Here is a 16,479-nt window from a genome sequence, read left to right on the forward strand (position 1 = left end):
CCTTCCATCACCTCCCACCACAATTTGTTAGACACTTCCCTGGAGAGGACAGGGGATGGGGGAGCAATAGCATGCACCTCCTCTGGTCATCCCCTCTCCACTGCAAGTAAATTAATGGGCACATTCAAAATTATCCCTCAAACTTGAGCAGTCCAATGCTCACCTGCAAAACGTGCTGCAGAGAAGCACTAACCAGATTCCATGAGGTGTAGAGCATGGCAGCTAGTGCCCTCAACATTTCCCCTCCTTTTTCCCAGGTAGTGTGATCTCAAGTTCTTAAAGCAAGGATTGTCTTGCAATAGCAAAGAATGAGTATCTTCTGCTATTAAAAACAGCTGTGTTCCTCTGAATCTCCCCTAAACAGACACTACACATGGGAAGCTTTGGTCTAAAAGGAAACAAGAATGGAAACTGGTAGGCAACACTAACTAAACCTCTGCAACACCCGATGCACTGACTCACAAGTGGATAAGAAAAGAGTAAAGGGATGCTGCAGTTAAGCTCTGGCACTTCTTCCCAGGAGGGGAATGGATCCCAGGAGGCTATGGATGCTAAAAGCTTATGCAGGTTCAAAGAGAAAGCAGATGGAAGACAAAGCTATCCAAGATCATTAAAGACAATGAACCATCTCTGGCTCAGGGACTGTGGAGTCTGCTGCAGTCAGGGAGACTTTTTGGATGTACCACTCTGTTTTACCCCACTTTTCTACACCTCCCTTGGCATTTACTGCTGGCCCGATGGAAACAGGCTACCGAGTTTGTTTTGAGGCAGATCAGCCATTCTTTAATATTAACAGTACATTTCTAAGGGATCATTTTAGCTTTGGCAAAGCTCCAAATACAAAGGAACACATTTATAAAAGGCCTTTAGAAAGCATTTTCCAAGTGCTTATCCATACCTTTAGGCTCCCAAATAACTTTAAAATTCTGGTCTGAACTGTCTTTGGTGGAAAAGGAGAATTTTTATAGAGGGCCTTTAATAAAGCTGCAGGATGTAATCATCTCTCTGGGATGTTCATAGAGAGAAGTCACAGTGAAACATGCAGTATGTTTGGCATCGAATGACAGGGCAAGGTATGTAAGCAGAGAAGGAACAGTGTGGTTACCAGCTGGGAAACTACTGAACATGCAGAGCCACAGATCAGTCTTCATGTCTGGAAAGCTTCTCCGACTTCCCCCACTCATAGTTTTATTCTGACCCAGCTCAGTGAGCGACAATAACAGGCTAGATCATTCCTGCCAAACCCCAAAGCACCACAAACTGTTTCAGAAGTGGAGGCGGTGTTCAGAAGAGCTTGCTTTGCAGGGCCCAGCTTCCAGGCAGCGAGAGGATGAGAGAGAAAATGCAAGGCTGAAATCACCCCCCAGACACATTCAGCTCATGCAAAGCTTCCAGCAGGGGGATTTAGACAGAGCTTAAAGCAGTTCTCTGTGACTCTTTGTCACAGGAGTGTAGGTACAAACAAACAGGAGTTGGGACAAAGGGAGTCAACACACATTTTATTAGTAAAAAGTTAATCGGCTTAAAGTGTGCAACTAAATAAGCAAAGCTTACATTAAAGTGACCCGCCAAGAAAAGATGCCATGGAAATAAAGTTATAGGAAATACAATATAGTCTCTATGTTCTTTTGTAATCCAGCATGATAAATATTCATGATTCTGGGTTAATGGGGTACCCAGCTCTCAGCCACCACAATAGTTTTTTGTTTATTCTCAAAACCATGAACTTTGGAACCATGAACCTGAATTTCAGGACTCTGCATTCATGCATGTTAGCAAAATTCGGGGCAAGGCAGGGGAATGGAGACAATGCCAGGACCTTGGCTTGTGACAGTGTGACAGAGGTTGCTGGCAGGTTTTTGATAATGAGTAACAAGAGCCCCAGGATGCACAGGACTTCTGGTGTATCTGTCGCCCTCTCTGACTCGCCACCAGCAGAAGGAGGAGAGAAGAGGCACCACCTGCAACACAATCCCATCCTTCACCTCCAGTCCCTCCAGAACATGGCTTATTCCAGACCTTCTCTCTCCGGCAGACAACAGCATCCTCCGGCCAGCCCTCAAGGAAGCAGCAGCTGCCCGCATCACACAGCAGCACCATGGAGCAGAGGAACAGTCCACTCCTTACATGGGAAGGAACACCTGCATGCCCCTAAACACAATCCCTTGAGGCTTCATATTGACTGAAAGGCCACTTTGACATTCTGACAACAATCCTGCAGGGAAGGAAGTCACCAAGTTGCAGCCCTGCATTCACACCGGATAGCCAAAGTCCTTCCAAAGCATATTTTAAGGAGTCCCAAGCCTCCCTAGCCAGCCCCACATCCAGCTGCTCCTTTGATGGTGCCACCTTCTGCTGATAGCAACATTGCCAGCTTTCCCAGTTTTTCTACAAGACCTTCCAACATCTCTACTCCAACTTGTATTAACAACAGATTACTGCTCCCCCTTTCAAGGTATGTTAGGAGCCTTTGGGGTTAATGAAGTACATGAGGAAACTTTAAAAAAAAAAAATTCAACAAAAAAACCCATAGAAACTGAAAGTTCAAAGCCCTGAAAGCCATATGAGGAAAACCACTTTAAATGCCGAATTGAATGCATTTTAAGATTCTTGAGCTTGTGGGTTTGTTTCCCCACATCTGCTCACAACTAAAAGTTAAGACTATGATCTGGTAAGGTCTTCAGGAGTTTCCTGGTGTATTCCACCCAGCAAAGTATCTATACTCTTTCCCTACAAAAACTTCCCATTAGCTTTTCCACCTTCTCCCACATTATGTAGTGAACCATGACAGCAAGCCTTCAAACAGCCTGGCACCAAACAGCCAGGCCCTTTTTTGCTGAAAGCTAGGAGCGCAGCTCTCCACCCCACATCACTGTGAATCAGTCTGCTTGGTCTGCAAACAGAGCTCGTATCCCTTCACTGACCCCTCAGGCTTTAATTTGCTATTTTAGGGAAAGTGCAGCCTAACATTTGTAAATTAATAGGATCTGTTCTTCATGCATCTTCCTTCAGGACAACCTAGATGACAAACCTTGCCACAGCGAGCTTTATTTCTCTTTTGGGGCAGAGCTCCTCATTCTGATCAGCTGAACCTGAGCAGCACTAGGACAGGCTAGGCCAGTGGACACGGCGAAGGCCGTTTCTTTGGAATACAGCTTCCTGTAACAATACAAAAGCCTAAAAGAAACAGCAATGCTCCCTTAGATTTTAAGTCTTTGACACTTCAATTGCAGTACTTCTACACAAGACTACTAAAAACATTCATGCATATAGAAGAGGAATTCAGCAAGAACCATGAAGTTGAGAAATTAATACAAAAGGTAAAAGTGTACTTTTAGAAGGAAAACTATTTCTCCAACTAGTGAAATACCTGCTTTGAATCACAGAAAGGCTCTGTCTAAAAATAAAAACACATTAGTAAACAGCAACAGCCTTCTCAAAACTGAGGTACAGGCTCTCCTGCTCAGAGAACATGTATTTAGCATTTACCTTTGTAATATTTTATCTCTGCAACAGCTGCGTTAGTATAAAGATGACTGTCGAGAGGAAGGAATACACAAATGTGCACAGGAGGAGGGGAACTCGTAGGGAAGAAAACACTTTCCCCATTCCCTGGGTAGAATGTTGCACAGAATGTCCTGTTCCTCCTGAAACAGGACACACCCCCAAGCCCTCCCACCCAACTCTAAGGACATGCCTCTTCCCCTCACGCTTGGCACAGTCTACCTCTGTAACAATGAGCCAGTGGGACAGCCGAAACCTGGCAGCTCCTTCTATTTCACGCCAAGCAGAGGTGTAGCTATGAAATAGACAGGCACTGCAAAAGCATTAGGACCCAGCCACTGACACCACCCAGGAGGACAGAAAGAGCAGGCACACTTTATGGTTTGAGTCTCTCCATTTCACACATGCTTGCAAACCCCATGGCAAACACATCGCACCTCTGCCAGAAGATGAGGGATTGTACAATGGGCAAAAAGGGCAAAAGGACAGAAAATGCTCTTCTCAACGTCAAGGAAAAAAGAGGGCAGCTGGGAGGTTTTACATTCTATTACTAACCAGCAGTTTACCTCGACAACAAAGCTTTCCAAGAAAAGGCAGAGACTTGGGCACTCAAGCAATGGCCTTAGGAGATCCCAGCTCTCTGCCCAGGAAACAGCAGAAAAAAAACCAGCATATCACATATCACCTTCCTACTGAAGCATGACAAAGAAGAGAATATATGGCAGAAGAGGCCAAAGAGGGGAAAACCAGAAATCAATAGGATCTAACAAAGCGTGACGGAAAATCACTTACCCTATAAAAAGAGGTTACTTGCCAGGTTAATGAATCTTTTCTGTTCTGTACTTAGACACCCAGGAAATGGAAGGGGTCACAGGAGCAGTGTGGGTGGGAATGCAATCCCCAAAACATGCTTTCAAGAACAATCAAAGGTTAGAGATTAAATCCAGGCAACGGTCAACTGCACAACACATCAGCAGCTTGATACACAGGCCAGCTGCAGCTCAGAGCGTCACTGAGCAAAATATACTTCCAACATCAACAGCACAGCACATAACGGGCTTCTTTTCCAGGGCAAAGCCAGGGCAAAGCCAGCCCAAGAGGCCACCCCAGCCCCCCTGAAGGGTCAGCCCCGAGAATCAGAGCATCCCTTCCTTCCCAGGTCAGCAGTGCCAGCACAGACAAAACAAAATGGTCTATGGGTCTCTAATCTGAGTAACAGCAATAGAACCACAAAAACCAGACTGCACCACAAGTCACACTGTGCAAATAACTCGGAAAGCTCTTGGCCCAGTGGCCAAAACCTCTCAAAACTCACTTTTACATAAAGTGCTGTGGGTTACTCTTGTCAGGAATGCACAGGCAGCAGACAAACCAACAGAGAAGCATCTGGACAATGGCAGGGTATAAGATCCGTTGGCCACAGAAGCCTGACCAAGAACTCTGGAGTATCAAAGACATCCAAAGCCAGGTGCATATAACTTTGAACTGCAGTTTCTTCTGACTGGAGCCCTACTGACAGGCTTCATAAAAGAAGCACAGACCCTTGCTGTTTTATCACTCCCCTGCCCACATCTAGCTTGAGCTACTGACTACAGGCGTCGTGGTTTAACCCCAGCCAGCAACTAAGCACCATGCAGCTGCTCACTCACTCCCCCCACCCAGTGGGATGGGGGAGAGAATTGGGGGGAAAAAAAGTAAAACTTGTGGGTTGAGATAAGAACAGTTTAATGGGACACAAAGAAAGAAAATAATAATGATAATAATAGCAATAATGACAATAATAATCATAAAAGAATCGGAATATACAAAACAAGTGATGCACAATGCAATTGCTCACCACTCGCCAACCAATGCCCAGTTAGTTCCTGAGCAGCAATCTGCCCCTCCAGGCCAACTCCCTCCAGTTTATATACTGGGCATGACATCACATGGTATGGAACATCCCTTTGGCCAGTTTGGGTCAGCTGTCCTGGCTGTGTCCCCTCCCAACTTCTTGTGCCCCCCCCAGCCTTCCTTCTGGCTGGGCATGAGAAGCTGACAAATCCTTCACTTAGTCTAAACACTACTTAGCAACAACTGAAAACATCAGTGTGTTACCAACATTCTTCTCAAACAAATCCAAAACATAACACTATACCAGCTACTAGAAAGAAAATTAACTCTATCCCAGCGAAAGCCAGGACAATAGGCCACCCAAGGAATAGCTCTACTTAGGCCCAAGTTACTCAGTAAGGGAAATGCAGGTGCATGATTTCCATCCTTTTAAAGGCCACTTAACATGTATGTCACTGTATTAGGTTCCCCCACTGACTGCCAGAATAATTTCCCAACTGCAGTTTCTCAGTCTGGTGCCTCTTGACTCCAGTACAGCTCAAACACCTCTGCCATGCAGCTGTCCAAACTTCTCCTGCAGCAGCTGCCTCATTTGCTACCCACTACCCAAATTCTGCAACAGAGACACAGATAATGCAGCCAGAAGTCCCCTTTGTTACCTGTATTTGAGGCAGTCTCAGAGTAGACTCATTGCAAAGGATAACTGTTCAAGACAGAGGTCCACATCACATCATTCCAGTCTACCTACATGCCCAAGAAGCTACATCACAAGCTCCAGAGTAGACATAACACTGGCATTTCTGCAAGAGGGAGTTTTGACTTTGCAAGTCCAGTGCATTTAAGTATTTTTATATCTGAGGAATTTTTAAGCAAAACCAATGCCTTGCTGAACCAATACCTTCTTCACACAGCATCCTGCCAACACACACATCAGTGTGGGCAGTCCTCAACTTCCACAACAGACATCTGCCCCTGGAGCAGGGACAGGCATGTCTGTCAGGTACAGCCACTGCTAGCAGGAGCCAGGGCACAGTTTTTAAATAAATCTCTCTCCTCCAAACTCTGCTCTCTGAAATGAAGGAAAAACCCCCAGCAGGTCTCATCTGAAATTCAGCATGCAAAATGCCAACAAAACCAGCTAATTTTGCCAAAGTTCTGAACAAATGAAAATGCTGCAGATTACATAATGCTGTGTGCAGGCAGGGTGGAAGACTGGCAACACCCACAGCTATGACATGAGAAGTGGAGAAAGGTAATTCTCAGCACCCTCCAGGTCTGTATCAACCAGCTTCTAATAAGGAGACAAAGGGACTCAACTGTACTCCAACTCTAACTCGTAACTGGAGGAGATAAAATGCTCAGCAGTCTTGAACTTGCTGTTCTGTAACACTGTGGTACGGTTTGTTCTGCAAGCAGCTTTGGGGTTTGTGGATGGGGAGGTTAAATAGATGCTTTTTGCTTGGGTGCTGACATTTGCATGAATACAAAATGACTTGAGAGGATGCGAATTTCTGTGCAGGTCTAAAGCTGAGCTGATTCATGGACTGGCAGCAGCTGCAGGTCTCTGACAATTTGTATCAGTCAAACCAGAAGGTGATTTACCAGTGGATGGGGTTTCACGTGGGCTTCCTTCTCAACATGCAGTTAAATATTTCTCTCCATTCCAAGCTGGGCTGACACAAACTGGCCAAGAAAGAGCAATCAATCATTGAGAGTTCTTTAATCAAGGGCTTCCTTGCACATTTAAGCGGTTTCTATTGACTATTCCTCTTCAGGAAGTGCTAGAGTGGATCTGAACATCAAAATACAGGCACCCTTGGAGATCAGCATTTCTGGGAGCTCAGCTACAACAAAGGAGGAAAAAACCCCAAAAAAACCCAGAAGACCTAGTAGCTGAATCAAAACAACAGCCAGTTTCTGCTCAATCATCCATCCCTTCTGAGCAGTGAAAACACATTTCAGCACTAGTTGAAAGCAGTTTTGTTGCAGGTTCATACCTGCAATACTCATGATCCAGGACAATCCGGTCATTCAGTGGCAGAGGTGCCTCCTTCCTTCCAAGGTTGCCTTTCTCCAAAACGAGCATACAGACCTCCCCATCAGGTCAGTGTTCTCCCCTTGGCACAGACAGCTCTGGACTCTGATTCACAGAAGCCAGCCCCACCATTTCCCTCTCATTTCCCAAAGGGCAAGGGAGATTGGCACCACAGCAGCCCACCTATCACAGCAAACAGCCTGTTGCACAGAACCAGTCCATCAAAAGCAACACAGCAGGTCAATGCACACGATAGCTCAGGGCTTCTGTTCCGTGAGTGAGGATGGAAGAACCCGCTGACTACTGGGTGAACAGCATGAGTTACTGCTGGGGTGGGAGGGGAGATGGAGTACCCCACAGCCTGGGGGAGAAAGCATTGCAGGACACCTGAGGCAGAAAGCAGAAGAGGACTCTAGCAATCTCCAGGCAGGGACTGGAGAGAGCTTCAGCAAAAGGGAAACAGGGGAACATCTAAAACAGATCTGTGGGAAACTCAGAGGGAAGCAGGCAGAAAGCACAAGGGTCTCTGCAGCAAAGGCAATGTGCAAAAAAAATAATAAATGGATGTATTACGGAAAGGAGGCTAGAACATCCAGTATATCAGGCACATGGCACCTGCAATTTCCCCAGGTACAAATGTGTGAGCCTGAACACACTGCAGCAGGTATTTGTAGTCACACAGCTCTTCCCCAGACCAGGGCAGCAGCTACTTACCTGGGAGACACCCCCAAGCACAGTTTTAGCAGTGAGAAAGAGGAGGCTTACCAGTAAAATGCAGCTAGTTCTTGCGTTAGCAGTCCAGCAAGGCATAGGCACACTGCACAAGAGGTTAGGACAAGAAGAGAATAAAAACTCCAAGCACAACTATGAAGGTAGAATATAATTACACAAGCCGTTAAGTGCCTCAAACCAAAATCATCAGCTTTGTAGACTTTTGAAGCCTGGAAGACTTGCAGCACACTTTCTAAATGCCTTTGGCTGGGGCTCTCTGACTTACTAATCTTATGCCACAGAACACCTGAGGAACAAACAGTCTTCGTTGCTCAAACCTGGGCAGGCTATGGCTAAGGGCATACACCTGTGAACTGCCCCCAGTATACAAAGTTCAAGAAAAGCTCTACAAGGTCTTTGCGGAGAAGTATCCATGACAACTCCAAGCACCTCTTCCCCACCCTACCAGCCTTATTTAAGGAAAAAAAAAAAAGCCCCCTGTCCTAAATTTGCCCATCCCTTGTCCTGTCCATTGCTAAATCCCAAGGTGTAGGTATAGCACTGAGTGCTACATCTCATGCAGGACAAGCAGATCCAACACAGCCCAATAAAGTGTGAAACAACAAGCATGATTTTGTCAGATCCCAAGTAGGCAGCTAAACACTGCAAGGACTTCAGACCCAGACCTCAAGTGCTTCTTTTCCCAGTGATCATAAAGTTTTGCTCTCAAATTCCCCAGGCTAATGGCTTCTCTACCTGGGAATTTCAGCTGCAAGAAAATGTTTGGTGGTTTGTTTTTGTTTTTTTTTTTAAGCCACAGCCATTAGCCTGTGCTTGGCTAGGATTATAATAAAAGCCACCTTAAACCTTCCCTTTGAGGAGGAAGCTTTTCCTACAGTTCTACCTCACTGTGAAATACAGCCTCCCCAACTGCAAACGGCTGCATCACTGAATGTGCGTATAAAGACAGCGTCTCCCCTAGTCCTCACCCACCTGTTTTCCATTCTGTAACTGCTGTCACCTCCCCAAAGCAGGTAAATTAAAGACTGAATAGTCTGTTCTCTCATTCTTTCCCAGACCACCCAAAAAAGACTCAGTCAACTTCCTCCTTGAGCATTTAACCCTTCCTGCAACCTACCGGGGAAAAAATGTAAGGGGAATGATTGCTGGTGAGAGCTTTCTCCTTCCTCTATACATGTTTGCACCAGCATCGAGGAATCCACAGACTGCATTACATCCCAGACTCTTCCCTCAAAGCACACATGTAACTATTGGTGGCAAAGAAAGGAGGAAGGAAACTTTATTTTCTGGAAACCCACATGACTTCTAATGTCAGGAGACTAAGATTCAGCTCCCAGCACTGCCACCACCATACTGACTGCCCTCGGGTAAGCTGTTGGCTCCCACCAACAACTTTTACAACTCAGAGCCCCGCACCAGAGGCACTGGTACCCTCACCACAGCTTCACTGCAGCTCCCTTAGGCTTTCCATGCCAGCTCAGAAGCCTCAAAGCTTTATGGAAAATCCGTAAGATGCAAATGAGATTCCTCCACAGGAATCTGGGATTCCAAAGCAAAGGGCAGGTTGGCACATGCTCTGCCAGTGCTCCCACCATTGCCAAACTGAACAGGACAACTTGTGAGATTGCAGGAAGGCCCTCATCAAGAGCTGAGTGGGATGGATCCACAGTGCAGCCTGCAAAGAGCTTTCAAGTTGCTGCTAACATGACTGATCTGTGCTTCCAACAGAGAAAACAGCAGTTGCATCACACTCAAAACCCAAGCAATATTCAAGCGACCTGGACTTTACAGATCCTCTCTCCACTTTCTCATTTAATTACCCCCTCAAGGCTTTCAGTTCCTAACAGCAAATTTCTCAGGTGCCCACAGAAATGTCTGTATGCAACTTCAGATGCTTGCATCACAACCCAAATGAAATTTGCTGCCTCCAGAACAAAAGGCACCGCACCTATACAGAGGGAGAGCTAGGAGGAACAGAATGACAGTAAAGCACAAGTTACATCTCTCTGTGAGAGCTTCTCTCAGGACAGCACTTGGGGTGTGAGACCCCTGCTGTGGGGCATTTAGAAGCCGGTGGATCAAATCAGCAGATGGAGCAGGAACAGGGATGCACAGTGGTACCCTGCAACTGAGCAAGCAGCATCCACGCTTGAAGGAGCAGTGGTTTGGCAGGAAAAGCTGCACTATCATTGCCAAACTGCTTCTCTAACAACTTTTCTAGTGATAAATAAAAAGGAGAGATGCGTCTACTGCTCAATTCCCTAAGGGTGCCCCTTTGTACCTCTTGCCTCAGTTCTTCCCCTTCTGAGCTCACATCCCCAGCACACTACAATATCCGTAGGGACTAACTCACTTTCTAGGTCCTACCTCCCTCCCAGAGCCCACTCCCATTTTGCAGCCTTCCCACACCAGGCTCTGTCTGCTCAGGAGCACTGCGAGCAACAGCCCAGAGCAAAAGGCATTTCTCTGATCAAAGTCTCACAGAAAGAAGCTGAACTTGCTTGCAAGGCTCATTTTGTACCTATATGCAATTCCTCTTCAGTCTGGCTCTCCTCAGCAATGCAAACCCCCCTGAAGGGTATTTGAGACACGCACAGGCAGCAGGAGCCTGAGACCCTTTTGGTCTCTGCCTCAGAAGCACACGGCTAGGCAGGCAGATCTGCCTGTCTCCTAACGCAAACACCTGCACGGAGAAACACTTAATCGCCTGCTTGGCCTGGGAGTCAAGACTTGCAGGTTGGCCCCCAGTCCAGACTCTGTCAGCCTATAGACAAGATATAATATGTCAACATATACAAGATGTCATACAAGAATAAACAGCCTAGCCGGAGCAGACAGAAACAGCGGTCTCCAACACAGGACACCCTCAATGGATCCCACCCTGGAAGATGAGCTACAAAGGGAAATGCCAGGCCTTGGGAAGCAACACTACAAATCCAGCTCACAAAGGGCAGCAGGCACCATACTAGGAGCCAAAGTACCCAGCAACCAAGATGCTGAGACCAATGTGCAGCTTTTTCTCCTCACCTGCTGATTTGGCAAGTGGAAAAGAGCCTCATAACAGGGTTGCCCCTGGAGGGAAGGGGTCATTGAGTCTGTAAACATCCAGGGAACAAGTTATTCAGCGCCCAGCTCTCAAAATAACTACCAGAACAAATTACAGCCTACTTAATTCCTTTGGTTCCAGTTTGCCTGAGGAGCCCCAGAAGGATGAGCTTGTTTTGTTTACCAGGCATCCATAGTTCTTCCTGCTGCCTGTCAGGCAGCCTCCCTCAGACCGGCACCCTGGCCTGGGTATCCTTAGCTGGACCCTCTAAGCAGCAGATCTACCCGAAGCACGTCAGGCTTATGACATTTTTCCATCTATAATGGAGCAGATCTGGGCAGGAACCTTTGTACCATTCCCTTTGAAAAGCCTTCCAGTGACCTGCTGCAACACTCAGCAAAATCCACCCAGCAGAGTCAAGCACTGTCACCTACCCTAGCAAGTCAAACCGACGGTGCAGGTCTGCCTCAACTGTCCGTTTATCAGCCATTCAGGCATTTTCCCCTCTCTTTCTACCCTATCAAAAAGGCAGGGAAGCAGTCACAGATTAGGAAAAGGAAATCCTGGATGGCTGGAGTTAAGAGGTTGAGTAGCAGTGGAGTTACAGCCCATCGACTGAGCCCTGGTAACTGGACACGTGTTTATACCAGTAGCTCAGTAGTTGCAGTGATTTAGGAGGTTACTGCCCTGTGCTGTCCATCCTGCTTTGCTGCTGGAGATTATTACACCCTTAGCTAATGCAACAGAAAGGAGCGCATGCCAGCCTTTTCACTCCCCGTCTAGCAGATCAACCATCTACGGTCTGCACTAAACCTCAGGGCATGAGCTGGAGGGGTGAGGAACTGGCAAGATTTCACTTCATAATCTGCCAGGTCTAAATCCATCACGGCCTCTGGGTCACAGCCATTAGCCTCCAGCAAAAAAGAAGTAATGCACTATAGTTTTAGCAGCTTTGGAAAACACGTTAAGTGGAGCAGCAGTTTGTCTTTGCAATGGGCTAAGAGCCTACATACAATCGGCAGCCACAAGACTGTGCACAGGGGCCTGTGCCTACAGCATCAATTGAAACATCACCACAAGTCTCACAGTGCCAGCTGTTTCCACAGACCATCAAAAACTTTCCCTCGCAAAACATACCAGGCACCTGAGCTTTTCACAGCACATCTGCAATCATTACCCTCTCGCCAGTCATGCTTCTAGACAAATACTGACAGCGTCCCACCAACGGAGAAACTCAGGCCCAAGGAAGTTAAGAAGACTTGTCACTGTGTCGTGGTTTAACCCCAGCTGGCAACCAAGCACCATGTAGCCGCTCGCTCACTCCCCCCAACCAAGTGGGATGGGGGAGAGAATCAGAAAAAAGTAAAACTCGTGGGTTGAGATAAAGACAGTTTAATAGGACAGAAAGGAAGAAAATAGTAACAACAATAATAACAACAACAACAACAATAATGACAATAATAATCATAAAAGAATCGGAATATACAAAACAAGTGATGCACAATGCAATTGCTCACCACTCGCCAACCAATGCCCAGTTAGTTCCTGAGCAGCAATCTGCCCCTCCAGGCCAACTCCCTCCAGTTTATATACTGGGCATGACATCACATGGTATGGAACATCCCTTTGGCCAGTTTGGGTCAGCTGTCCTGGCTGTGTCCTCTTCCAACTTCTTGTGCCCCCCCCAGCCTTCCTTCCGGCTGGGCATGAGAAGCTGACAAATCCTTCACTTAGTCTGAACACTACTTAGCAACAACTGAAAACATCAGTGTGTTATCAACATTCTTCTCAAACAAATCCAAAACATAACACTATACCAGCTACTAGAAAGAAAATTAACTCTATCCCAGCTGAAACCAGGACACACTGCTATAGCACCTCAGGAACAGAGCATGATAGACTTCCTTCATAGGCATTAGACAACAGCCCTGACATAGCCCATCTTGGAGGGACAACTCCATCAGAGTTGTCTTCACCTCATCTCACTTACAGAAACAGATCTCTTCACTCATTAATCTTGGCTGAACTAACCCTTTGGGATGGCAGTTGCAGCAGTGAACACCTGCCTAGCTCTCCTGATGGTCTAGTACTGGAAGAGAAAGAAGGCTGCAAATGCAAGGCAGGGGGAGGAGGACAGACGGGGTCTAACATGGGTCCATGTGGTACAAGTCCTGCTTGCTTTCTTTGGGGCTGACTTTAAAAAGTGGAGCCATTCAGTGCACAGAGACAGGTACGTGGCACATAAGGAGTGTCTTGTTCCCTAAGTGCTCTGCACTTTAGGTTGATACAGCCCACATGGAGAGAAACTGGATCAGAGAGCCAGGAAATACAGCCAGTCAGGACAGACTGAAAGAGCCAGAGTCTTTTTCTTCTACAGAAAAGAAGACTGAAACTTGAGAAAGCCGGTAACAGTGCTCACCAGTGAAAAAGGCTGCAGCAAAGCAGAAGGCACCACACTGTCCTCCACACCCAGCAGACTGGGTGACAAAGGCAGACTTAAACTGCAGGACTGGAGCCTCAGGTCAGACAACAAGAAAGCCAAAGCAGTGCTGCCTGGCAGCCTCCACCACAGACAGATATGTGCCAGCACGGTCAGAAACACCAGCCTAGTGCTGGGCTCCAGAAGAGGACTGTGTGACCTCCAGAGGTCTTGTTTGCTCCTTTCTTTCTATCAGAAAGAAGACATTGGAGAAGTATTTGAGACAAACATTGAGAAGTCAGAATATAAAGATCATTTCTGCAACTGATCCTGACTGAATTGAATTGACAGGAATAATACATAAGGTTTTTCTGCCCACCAGGAGAGGAGATGAGGATGTACAATGAAGGGAGGCTGCCGTTGGCAGTCCAGGCTCTTCTCTGTGTACGTGCAGCAGTGAGAGATAGAGAGCCTGGAAGATGGAGGGACTGCAGGACACAGAAAGGGTCTTACAGCAAAGGCAGGTAAATGGCAGGTTGGGGAAATTTTTTTTTTTTTTTTTCCTGTTCTGCCACAGGTTCCCTGTCTGATGTACTAAAGTAAGTGTTCTGCATGTGGTCCTTAAAGGAGCATTCCTCATCCTCATACTTGACCTGACAGTAATACCAACAGTCCGAAGTGCAAGTGAGACTCACTGGAGATGATGCCATACTTTTGAGGAAAAAGCAAAGATAATGCATTTTCAGACAGAAAGGCCAAAGCACTGTACCTGCAGCTCTCCAGGTCTGAACCATAGCTATATCACTAACAACCAGTTTCACTGGAAAGAGAGAGACACTAGTTCATTACCATTTAGAAGTAGACACAAATACAGTAAAGCATGTTTGGGTAGGCTAGGTCCCATATAGATTAAAAAGAATTAACACACACACACACAACTGTATGTCAAAACACAAATGACTTACAGATCAAGGAAGTGTTTTGTGCAAAAAAAAACTCTGAGGAGAGAAGAGGACTGAGATGAATTTTGGAATAAAATCCACCACTCAAAACAGATCCCACATACAAGGCCAGTTAAACAGCTTGCTATACAGACAGAGGGGCTCTGATAGACATTGCTTTGACAGAGCTCATCTATGTGAGCAGATACGGCCAGAAGTCCCCTAAAAGCAGTCAGGAGAGAGCTGATAACAAGGGAAGCTATCACCAAAGGACACTGAAGAACAGCTAGGAGAGCATTTGGGGGTCAAAGCCCCAACTCAAAAGAGAGACCGAGAACACCACACACAAAGAAACTCCTTCCTTTTTTTTTATTTCTACAGCATTAAGAAAATTGGACTTTGCACGAAGTTATCTGTAAATGGAACAAGACTAACAAGGTATCGCTTGCCGATTTCCCAGCAGAGAAGCAATTCACGATGTTCGCTGATAGCCGGAACCGAACGGAGGAACAGTCAGATCAAGAGTACCACCCAGTTTTCCAAAGAGAAAACCTGGGTTCATATTCCCTTCGAATTAAGATACTCGGAATGACAGAAGCTCTTGGAGAATCAAACGGTTAAAAAGGGTTACAACGAGCTCAGAAACCACCGAGCGCAGTCTAACACGGGAACGAAAAACTCTGGAAAAGGGATGGAGAGAGCAGCCGAGGTCTTCCTGGAGAGGATGCGGTAACTCGCACGCAGGCGACTAGAAGAATATCCGGATACCCCGGGAGGCTCAGCGGGTGCCCGGGGCTGGCCGCACCGGCTCCCTGCCCGCCGGGGAGCCCTGGGAGAGCCCCGGCGCCAGCCCGTGCAGCCGCCGGCAGGGAGGCAGCCCGCAAAGCGCCGGCGTGCTCCTGCTCTCCGGGGCACACACCGCAACTTCGGGCCGGACAGACCCCGGGACAAGCCGGAATAGCTGCCAACGGGCTGCAAAAATGCACAGAAAAAGCCTGGGGGTGGGGGGAACACCAACAAAACCAACCACCCAACACCAGACTGCAAAGCACCGCTGGGCTCTTCCCTGGCTTTGCAGAGGAGACCTCAGTGGGAGGGGCGGGTAACAGGTGGGTGAGCGAAGAGATGGGGGGGAGCAGGGGATAATTTTTTAAGAAAACCCCAGGCGCAGCCTCCTACCCGGGACTGCAACCCGCAGGTAACGGGGGCGGCGGGGGCGCAGGCTGGGGGGCAGCCAGAAACCCCCCGCACCGGCGGGACCGGGAGCGGGGAGGGGGGGGCTCGCCGGGTGCCCGCTGGGGTGTGGGAGGGCGGCGGGATGCCGAGGCAGCTCCCGGCCGGGGCGGGGGGGTGACGTGGGGGGTGGGTCCCGCCGCGGCCAGGTGAGCCCGGGGCCGATCCCCCCGCGCAGTACCGGGCTAGCGAGGAGCGTTTCGCAGGGACACCTGTCCGCCACCACCGTGCTTGCAAACTTCTCCCGGAGTTGCAGCCCGCCCGCTCCCCTACCGGCTTTGCAAGGGTCGCGGTACTCCATCAGCTCCTCCGCCGTCTCCGGTTCCCCCACCGTTAAGGCGGCTCCCCGTCCGCCCGTCCCCGCGGTAGGTAGAAGTAGCAACGATAACAGCAAACGGCGGAGCGGGGCGGCCCCGCGGCCCATAGCGGCGGCGAAGGAGGCACGGCTGCCCCGGCTGCGGACACTGCGCGGCGACAGCAGCCGCCGCCACCGCGGGAGGCGGGCGACACGCCGATGCTGTCACTCAAGGCACGGCCAGCCAATCACGTCTGCGCCCGCGCTTCTGCCCCGCCCCCGAGGGACACCACCACCCCCCGGCCCGGGTCAGGAGGGGTTGCTGCGGGGGGGGGGGGGGAGGGGTCCCTCGGGGGCGGAGAACCCCGTTCCCCCCTCCCGGTTGCCGCACTTGAGCGGGAAAAGCTCGAATTATAACGATAAAATAAATAAAATTTATTA

General features: G+C 48.3%; 1 protein-coding gene across 6 annotated transcripts in view; it reads right to left on the bottom strand.

The window, feature by feature from the left end:
• Window positions 1-16,179, bottom strand: part of TLL2 (tolloid like 2) — a 321,269-nt gene extending 305,090 nt beyond the window's left edge. For all 6 annotated transcript variants that reach the window (XR_007507213.1, XM_049809777.1, XM_049809774.1 and 3 more), the window contains exon 1: window positions 16,017-16,179. Coding sequence is in view for 5 of the 6 variants with exons in the window: in XM_049809777.1 (XP_049665734.1) it covers window positions 16,017-16,167 (151 nt within the window). In the remaining variant the exon portion in view is untranslated. The remainder of the gene's footprint in view (window positions 1-16,016) is intronic.
• Between the last annotated feature and the right edge of the window lie 300 nt (window positions 16,180-16,479).

The sequence above is a fragment of the Accipiter gentilis genome, chromosome 9, assembly GCF_929443795.1.
Source record: "Accipiter gentilis chromosome 9, bAccGen1.1, whole genome shotgun sequence".
NCBI classification, from domain to species: domain Eukaryota; kingdom Metazoa; phylum Chordata; class Aves; order Accipitriformes; family Accipitridae; genus Astur; species Astur gentilis.